This window comes from Balaenoptera borealis (genome assembly GCF_965194805.1).
Source record: "Balaenoptera borealis genome assembly, chromosome: 10".
In the NCBI taxonomy this organism is placed as follows: domain Eukaryota; kingdom Metazoa; phylum Chordata; class Mammalia; order Artiodactyla; family Balaenopteridae; genus Balaenoptera; species Balaenoptera borealis.
In genome coordinates, this window is record NC_138874.1 from 70,263,587 (window position 1) to 70,273,524 (window position 9,938).

Sequence of the window (9,938 nt, forward strand, 5' to 3'; positions counted from 1 at the left end):
GCTGCGTAACAGAGTGTCCAGAGGATGGCACTGTTGGATTTCATTCTCTGCCTGGGGCTGAACAAGCTTTGGAGGGTCTGGTGCAAAGAACACAGTGAAATGGAAGGCAGAGGGTGTTTCTCAGGATCTCCTTGCAAGTTCTGTCCCAGCACATCCGTCCAAATCACTTTGTCCTGAGCCACAACCCTCATCAGCCCTCCAGGGAGTGACTGAGGTCAGAGGCCCTTGGGCCTTGTCCCCAGAGGACTCGGTGCCCCAGGAGGCTCAAGATAAGAGGTCAGTAGGACCCCACACCAGGCCAATGGCAACCAGGAGACAAAAGCACTGTAATGTCCTTTAGAGCCAAGAAGATCAGAATTGGAGCATCAAGAGAGGGGCCAGGGGGTGTGTGTAGGGGACACTAGAGCTGGGCCTTCATGGAAGGTGGACTTGGGCTGCAGAGCTGGGGCCGGGGCAGTCACCTGAGGGCTGAGAACAGGGGGTGGCCTTGAGTGTATCTGGCTGGAGCTGGGCGTCTGAGCAGGGATGTAGAGGGAGCGGAGGCTGGAAGAGTTGTGCAGGCCCCAGGACACCGGGCAGACAGGATTTACGGCCGGATGTGTCTCTCTACCAGAGCTCAGCCTCCTGCCCCTGACATGTGGGGAGGTCAAGGAAGGCATGGGGCTGACTGTCGTTTTCGACTTGCAAGTATCCACTTCACACCTGCTCACACCCAGGCCCGCATACCCACACACGGGCTCTTACACAGACGCGTCCATTCTCCCTGACCTGCAGAGACACCGCCCACATGTGTCCACCCCTCTCCGTGACTCTCCCTTCCACTTCCACCCAGGGAAAGAAGGGCCTGAAGGGAGGGGTGGGCAGGGTGTGGGGCTAGGGGACCATCAGGCCCAGGTCTCACACCCAAGAAAGGCCACAGATTAGACTTCTGAGTTTATTTCCAAGTGAGACTTTGATGCAGGCACAGAAATACACCACCGGGACTAAAAGATGGCTGTCATCCATCCTTACAATTGAGCAACATTGTCGTACCAGGAATTAGTATTTTCTGTAACTCCAGTAATTAAACAATAATGTTTTTATTGCATTTTTGTGTTAAAGCTGTTCATTGGTTCCATGTAAACATTTAACACAAACCATTAAAAAAAAAATATTCTGGGAACTTCAACCAGTGGGAATGGCCCAGGTCTCTCCAGGCCTCCTATAGGCTCTGCTCTGGTCAGCGGTCAGAACTTCCTACTCCACCCCATTCCATGTGTGACCTCAAGAGTCAGAGGTCCTCTTTTGCGGTCAGTGGGGAAGGAGCCTGGTCCCAAGGCCCAAGCCCAAGCCCAGGGCTGGACACACATTGCTCAAGAAAGCCAGCGAGTGCAGCCAGAGCCAAATGCGGCCAGTAAGGACCTGAGTTCGCCAGTGGCCAGGAGCCCTCCCCCAGGAGGACTGGATGTCATCACCTGAGTACATGGAGCAAGAATAGGGACGTTGCAAATACCGAAGCAAGAGTGCATTTATTCCAACAAATTCAAATCCAGGTCTTGTCATCCATGGAGTCCTTGTGGGAGGGGAGCCCATGGTGTGTGAGGCTGGTGGGCTGGTGGTGCTAAGTAGCTGCAGAGACACAGGCCACGGGCTGCCCCACCCCTCAGGGTTAGCTGTGCACCCCCTTCCAAACCATCTTGCAGTTTGAGTCCACAGCGGCGAGTGACCCTGTATGAACCAGCAGGTCAAAGTACCTCCAGCCAGTGTTCACTGCAGCCTGAGGGCTTCCGTCCTGCCCTCTCTCCATCCCGCAGTTGCTTTAGGGGATAGTTTTCAGTGACTCAGGGGTCATCCTATAGAGCACCTGGACACTGAATCAGCAGAGGCGCGGAGCGGTCAGAACGTGCCCTGGACGTGACAGGCAGCCGTCATCCTGCTGGGTACTGGCCGGCCTCAGTCCCGTTTGCCCCGCACTCCCCAGCCCCCAAAGTCGAATTGTCTTCAGCTACCAGGTGACCTGCTAAACCTCAGTGGGGTACTTGGGGAGGTCCTGGGCTTCGGTGATCGACAGACCTATGGAGACCCATGGGTTGGAATCATGCCATTGACTGTTGCTACTTGAACTGCCCGAGTTTTGGCTTCCGCGTGTGTGAATTGGGAGTCATGACGCTCATCTCACAGGTTGTGGGAATAACATGGAGTGGGTGTGGCGCACACAGCCCATTCCTTTCCCCTTCACTCCCTGAGGTTATTGGAATAAACCCCATGCCTCTCACGTCCTTTAATTTCCATTAATCTCTGCGCATCTCCCATCTATACTCCTCGGCCTCGTTTTCCCTCAGTTTTCTGCTGACTCTGGATAATTTTTCTCTTGTCCCCTTTTCTTCATCTCCCCTTCCACCCCAGCAACACTTCCAGGCTTTCCTCTTCTCCCCAAACCCCCATTGCCTGTTGGCATCCCCTCGCCTGCAGTTCAACCCAGTGGTGTGTGCTTGGGGTGGGCCGTGAGAGGGAGAGCAGGTCTTTACCGCAAGGACCTGGTGGCTCCCCTTCCTTCTCCAGGCTGCCACCCAGGTGGACTTAGTCTCTGTCATGCCCAGCAGGACACAGGACCTCTCACTAGGAGCCCCCTCCACCCTGCCTCCCCCACCCACGGGCCAGGACTACCTGCACCCACACTCGGCCACGCTCATCCCTTCGTAGTGGTACTTGAGGGTGGGGACCCCCATGTCATCCTTGTAGAGGATGGAGATGGGGCTCAGTTTGGTGGGCACACAGCAGGCCTTGCCCACCTTCATGGGGAACTTGAGATGCACCAGGGTCTGCACGATGGCGTGTTTCGTCGGGGTCACGTCGTCAGCGAGGGGGAAGAAGCAGCCGCCTTTACATTCAAAGGCATCGTACTCCTTGGGCGCGATGATCCAGCTGTCCCAGCCGATGTCCTCAAAGTTCACCCGCAGGGAGGTCTTCTGACAGTGGTTGTTGGCCCCGGCACTCCTCTTCCGTCTGGCCGAAGACGAGCTCATGGCCACGTGGCTTTGCACATCCTCCTCCTCTTCCTCGTCCTTCTTCTCACCTGCCTCCATCAGGCCGCTCTTGAACAGCTTCTTGAGCACACTCTCCTGCTCGTGGCCGATCATCTCCCTGAGCTCCAGCCTGGTCTCCTTGGTGCCATTGCTGCGGTCATTGGAGAAGACGACAAAGAAGGGCAGGTTTTTGGAGCTGGGGGGGACACTGATATCCAGCTTGTCACAGCCCTTCCTGTGACTCTCCACTGTCACTTCCAGTTTGTTTTTGCTCTTAGTGGGGTCTGCTCGGACCCACCTCTTCACAGCACCGGACACCTCAAAGTTCTCCCAGCCCTCGTCCCGGATATCCTGGGACACCAGGAAGGTCTTGGTTCCCCCAGAAGCATCCCAGGCACTGGCTCCATCCAGAACATCATAAATGACCATGTTTCCTTTCAGCTCGTGAGAGGAGTCCACGTGACTTTGACAGGAGAGGTAGAGTCGGAGCTCGGCCCTGGTGATCTGCTCATGCCTGGGAATGGAGATGTTGAAGAGCAAGATGTGTTTCTGGAAAGGGAAGTCTTCTGTGGCAGCTATAGAGATGGCATCTGAAATGCAAATACACGGTGACAGTCATCTGCTGGGAGAGTCTGTTTTCATAACACCAAAGCTGAGACTCATGGTTTAGATGAAAGGGCATCTGGCATGACATTGTCTATCTCTATCAAGTCTCTGTTTGGTTTCACTTAAGCCCTTAATGTAGAAGGGTATTTTAAAATGTACATTTGGCATCTTCCAAAGAAAAATAGAGGCAGGAGATGCATCGCATTGAAATTGACAGCTCCAGCTGTTTATTGAGCATTTACTACGTGCCCAGCTTTGCACCAGGAGCTTTGCATATTATATTTCACTTTTCTCTTCACACTGACCCCCAGAAGATCTAATTATTATTCCACTTTTACAGATGTGGAGACTGGGACTTAGGGTGTTTAACTGCCAAAGTGCATACATCCTGTAACGATCCTCACTTTAAAAAAAAAAAAAAAAGAATCAAATAAACAAAACAGAAAAGCACACTGTCAGCCTCAGAGTGCAGATCCTGAGTGTATGATTTTAAAGGAGAGATCATGGGAGGGGATGGTAAAATTCCAACATTATGGCAATGTTAAAAATCTCAGTATCTAAATGGTGTAAACAATCATTCAGAATTGTAACTTCTGAGCAAAATGAAAGTGGATGATTTTTTTTAATGTTTGAGGGAAAAATATATTAACCTCAACGGCTTGGTCATGTTAGGCATACATAGGGCTTGCCTTTTAGCCACACAACTGTTTCACTTTCCCACTCCGCTGGCTGACACCCGGCCATTAGCACATCTCTATTATACCATGGCCTGGTCGCAAAGAGGGAAGAGAAGTTGTGTTTTTTGAGCACCTACTATGTGCCAACATGAGGGGATACTGTGTGCTGTCGTGAAACCCGGCAGTGTCTGACAGACTGAAGTGCCAATCCTGACTCTCTCCCTTCTAGGCTTGTGACCTTGGAGAAGTCCTGAGTCTCTCTGGGAGAGAGACTGTAGAATGGGACTCATCCTACCAACCTCCCAGTGTTGGTGTGAGCCTTCAACAAGAAGGCACATGGAACTTACCCAACACTGTCCCTGGTTCACAGCATATGCTCAATCAGTATTTCTGTGTCATCCCAAGACCGTCTTCCCTACTTGTGCACAGGTCCCCCACCCCCAAGCACGTGGCCTTTCACACAGCTCTCTGTGTCCCCTCACCCAGCATGGATGTGTCAGTCTAGCTCCTGCAGCATGTGGTGAGCCACCGTGACATATGTGAGTAGTGAGTGGGGTCCATGAGCAGTGCATTAACCACCCGCTGTGCTCTTACTGTGGCACACCTAGAAGATGGCCCTGGGACTGCATCAGACACTTAGAGAACAAGTACCCTCCCCTTCTGAGCCGTACTCAGGCCATCTGTGAAGGGAAGCATAATTGGTCTTCACAGCAGTACTGGCCACAGGCAGAGCTGGGATCAGATCAGAGCACTTGTTTCCAGGACATGGACAATGATGGGGGGAGTGGGGAGGGGTCACTGAGATGGCTCTGAATGCTGGACTCCCAGACTACAGGATTTGGTGATTAGGTCCAGCAAAAGAAGCCTGGCCTTTCCCTGAAGCAGAGGTTACAGACACGCCCCATGGGCATAGTGAGACGCTGGCGGTATCTGTATGACCTGCAGACCACATTAAAAAACAAAAAATTAGGCCCTGCAGACTTAATTTTTCAAAAATTAAGCCAGTGCTTTAGAAACCAGGCAAGTTCACATAAAATCCAGGATTTTCTTCTTCTTTTGGGCCATCAGAAAATACAGCCTTGCCGGGCATGCAGCATGACCACGGCATCCTTTAGCTAGGGCGTATGCCTGTTAAGAGTCTGCAGGTCTCAAGCCCAGGAGGGAAGAAGCCCTGAGTGCCTGGCTGGTTAGAGAGAGGCTGCAGCCGTAGGGAAAGTGAGCTGTGCAGACAGGTGGGCCTGGGTCAGAATCCAGCTGCTTAACTAATATGTGAACTGGGCAAGTTCCCTCAGAGTCTGCAAGCCTTGGCTTCCCTGCTCACAAGATCATGTCACCTACATTGTGTGAATTAGTGGACATAAGCCCTAAGTTGACATTCGTTATCTTCTAGTCCTCCTAAATCAGGGAAATTATTTTATATTTAGAAAATAATTAAGTTGTCCTCCAATGCTTCTCTCTCGGAGGAATTTATCTGAATTTTAAACACCTTTTGATGAGAGAGAAATAGACATTCCTTCGGTGTTTAAAAATATACCAGTTAGTTGGAGGCTAAGTAAGTTGTCTGTGTCTAAGTAGGAAAGGGACAGTACAGGAAGGGGGAGGTAGGGAAGGGCTGGAAGGAAGGGAACTGGCGTTCCTTCAGCCCCTACTGTGTTAAATGTGGCTCTGGGCTCAGGGAGGGAGAATCTTCTAGAGCAGAGCTGCCCAGTAGAACTTTCTGCAATGTTGGAACTGTTCTGCAATCTCCACTGTCCTATAGGGTAGCCATAGTCATGCATGATTGCTGAGCACTTGTATCCAAGCTAGTGAAGCTAAATAACTAAATTATTAATTTTATTTCATTTAAATTAACTTAAATTGAAACGTAAAGTCCCATGTGTCCAGTGGCCGCCATACTGGGCAGCGCAGCCTTGGACCACTGAGTCCCCCACCCCAACCCGGGGCGCCCCGGTGGAGCCGACTCTACCTTCCACGCTGAAGCTGCGCACGATATTGGATGCAGGGGTGGATGTCTTGTCGGTGGTGTATCTGTTGTACAGGTCGATCATGTACTGCGGCGGCTCGGCTCGGGTTTTGTCCTGGGAAGGGACCCCGCTCAGGTTGAGGCTGCGCAGGAAATCCACCTTCATGTTCTCCAGGAACATCCTCAGGTCGAAGGTGCCCCCCTCCCGCTCACCTCCGGGCCCGCCTAGCAGGCGGTGGGCATCTGCCCCAGCCGACCCCCGCCCCCGGATCTCCAGTGGCTTCCCCTGCGCGGAGCAGGCCAGCAGGGAGAGCACAGGCAGGGCCACCCAGAGCGCCCCGCGGCACATCTTGGGATGCTCTAGCCCTGCTCCGGAGACTGCGGCAGCCGCGGTGTGTTAGCGGGTGCGGGGAGGAGCCGGGAAGGAGCCGGCCCGCATTGTCCTGCCCACCGCTCTGCACCGCGCACCCGGGCCAGTTCACAGGCTCTCACCCGCCTGCCGTCCCCGAAGTGCCCTCTGCTTGTTCTTATCTGGCCCTTGATGCTGTGCTCAGGCCTCTTATCTGAGGGAGCTCTCTGTTAATGAAGGCTCTATAAACATCTGACAAACACACAGGGCTTGTGGGAAGGACACGGCCTGCTGCAAAAATCTGAATTTCTCCGTGGGGTTATCGCCCCCTAATTAGGATCCTTTCTCATTTCCTTGCCAGCTCTGTTCAGAAGAATCTCGAGACAGGGTGACATATGCTCCATCTCCTGGGCCACGGAAACAAAGAATCCAGGAAACAAACAAGACCAAAAAGTCCTCCAAATATAGAAACAACAGCACAAAACTCCCAGAAGCCCCCTGGCTAACCACTGGAGCCGGGCTGGGTGGTGGAGTGGAGGCTGTATCAGAGTTAGTAAGAAGCCTGGTTCCTGTGGAACTGGGATGTGCATTTGTGGCTCAAGCGCTCTGTGCCTTTATTTCTCATCTGTCAAGCGAGCTCCCGAGCCTTAGAGATCATGGGTAAAGGTGGCACATATAATTTAGTGAGATGGTGGGGACTTTGGAGTCAGACCAGATGTGGGTTCAAATCCCATCTCCCTCACTTATTCCTCACAAGCATGACCTGGAGCAAGTCACTTCACCTCTCTGAGTCTCGGGTTCAGAAGAGACTTGCAAGGATTCAAGGTGATTATGTGCTGACCATCATGGCGGTTGCCCTAAACCCCAGTCTGTTGAGTGGCTGCATTCTGGCCGCAACTTCTCCACCCCAGGGTCTGACTGACCTGGGAGCTGGGGAGGAAGCCCTGTGCCGGGCTGCCCTATGAAAACACCACTTACGCACAGAATCCTGCTGGCCCTGGGACCCCAGAAGAGCCCTGTCACTGGTCTGGAGGGTGCGTTCTTGGCTCACGTCAGCTGGGTGGCTGCTTGGGCCACACTTGTCAGTCAGGAGAACCAAGTAATCTGGGAGACAAAGGAGGAGGGAAGCTCTGAGGCCAGTAACATGCCCAGGAGATGTTCCCCCCTGAGGAAGCTGACAAGCCGTGGCCCAGTCGGGCCCTGCAAGGCCCCAGAGTCTGTGTTGTTTTAAGGGCAGTGGGCCCACACTTAGATCTGTCCATTTCCATCACGTGTGGGTTTGACCACAGCAAAGGATGAGCATAAACATATTCTGAGAGTCTACTCTGAGGAGGATTTGAATGTGAAAGTTTTTCAAGCTGGCAGGGCTCCTGGGGAGAGGGTGCAGGTTCAGGAAGATGGACAAGGGGCCAGGGCGGTCAGAGTCAGAGATCCCGGGTGTGCACCCAGCTTTTCCCCACCCCTAGTGGGGGGTGGAGTGAAAACAGGAATCCCCAGTGGCCGGGCCTGGACAGAACTTGCTGTCCCCGTACTTTGGGGACACTGCCAGGGAGGATGGATAGGAAGGGTGCAGCTTCAGAAGTGCTGCTTGCAGAGGGGGCAGGAAGCATGCTGGGCTTTGAGCCAGCTTAGTGCAAGAACTCCCTGAGGCAGGGAAAAGATGAACGGGTGCACAGCCCGGGAAGCAGGACTGCAGCTTCGCAGCAGGGAGAGGGCTGGGAGGAGCTGGGGAGCTAGGCAGGCATCCCCCACAGGGCTCTAGTCCCTGGAGGCAGCCCAGAAGCCTGTCACATTCAAGAGGTGGAGCCAAGGGATGTAACTGGGGGTGGCCTGAATGTGCTCTTGAAGCCGGAGGAGTTGCTATCTGACGTTTTCTTAAAAACATGACAAATATTTTTTTCTGATTATAACAGTAATATGTAGTGCAGATAATTTGGGAAGTGCAAAGCATTAGAAAGGAGATAAAAATAACTTGCAATCTCACCATCCAGTGATGGCCACTGTTACCATTTTGTGATTATATGCAGCTCCACAATCCCCTATTGAAAATCCTTGTGGCCAGGAGTGTTTTGAAGTTCAGAAAGCTTCAGATTTGGATAATTTGGTATGGAGTGTATACTGTAATATCCCTGGTGGGCTTGGGGGTGATCCCCTATAATCAAACACATTGACATTTCTGCAGTGAAACAAATAAAAACACAAATATCCATTCAGGTCAGGTTTTATCATGAAAGGAATTGAAAGAGACTTCAGGTTTTCTATTTTGGATTTGGGGATCTCATATATAAGACTGCAGACCTGTTTACATATGGCGTCACCACATCTGGCCGTGGAGGCTGCATGTGAACACTGCCTGGAGGTCCTGGTCACATAGACTGTGATGAGGATGGCGCCCCGAGAACTGTGCAGTACAACATGCCTCTGTATTTCTGGAATGATCTGCCCCACAAACTCAGAGTATCAATATGTCCACATCTCCTTTATTGTTTTTAAGTAATTGTATGAGACCTCCTGATCCATATTATTGGAAAGTCTGGTTTTCTCTCTCAGGTCATCCCTTTCCTGAATTGTCCAAGAGCCCTGTAGGTTTATTTAGTCCAAAGGAGATGGAGGTGGGATGGTATCAGTCCAACATCTTAATGCTGGACGTGGGAAGTGGGATAGAGGTCCTGGCAGGTTGCTTCTCAGTGACACTCAACTTTGCTGCTGGGGTGGGTGTCACACATCTTATAGCTGCTGGTGCACAGCTGCTGGGATGCCCTGGCTGGTCCAGGTTTCTGCCCGGGTCCCCCATGGTGTCTCCCGTTGGGCACCAAGGTAACAGCTTTCTTAGACATCCTCCCAGGCTTACCCTTTCTCTAGAAGGCACTCCCCTGTGGCAGGTGGCTGGGTTGAGAGAAGAGGCCAGCTGTGATCACACTCTGATCCCATCCTGCCCTCTCCCACAAATTTCTAGGTCCTTATGGGGACCCTGAGTTACCAGCCTAAACTCCCACTTTCCTCAAGGTGATCTAGAGACCTTGCTACCTTTCTGAGCATACGGGCCTTGGTCCTCTGAACAGATCCCCTTAACTCTAGGTCTTAGGGAACAAGGTTTGGGTCTTGTTTTGTCTTTCCCAGATGATGTGGGGTCCTCATACAAAAGGACCCCCTCCCTCTCCTTCCACCAGCTTTCCCTTCCTGGGGCCTCAGAGAAGGGCTGCCTTAATTGAGCCACAAACGATCTTATTTACCACTCCTCTCCCCCTCTTCTCTTTCCCCAAGTAGTGTAGCATGTGATGTAGCAATTCCACTTCTCTGTATATATCCAAAAGAATTGAAAGCAGGGTCTCAAAAAG

The 9,938-nt window shown here is 52.2% G+C and overlaps 1 protein-coding gene across 1 annotated transcript; it reads right to left on the reverse strand.

Moving 5' to 3' along the window:
• Positions 1–745: 745 nt before the first annotated feature.
• Positions 746–9,825, reverse strand: GDF2 (growth differentiation factor 2). The gene is made up of 2 exons (XM_082339725.1): positions 6,255–9,825; positions 746–3,595 (listed from the first exon to the last, which is right to left on the reverse strand). The coding sequence occupies exons 1-2, from the start codon at positions 6,598–6,600 to the stop codon at positions 2,643–2,645; spliced, it is 1,299 nt and encodes a 432-aa protein (XP_082195851.1). The 5' UTR covers positions 6,601–9,825; the 3' UTR covers positions 746–2,642.
• Positions 9,826–9,938: the final 113 nt, after the last annotated feature.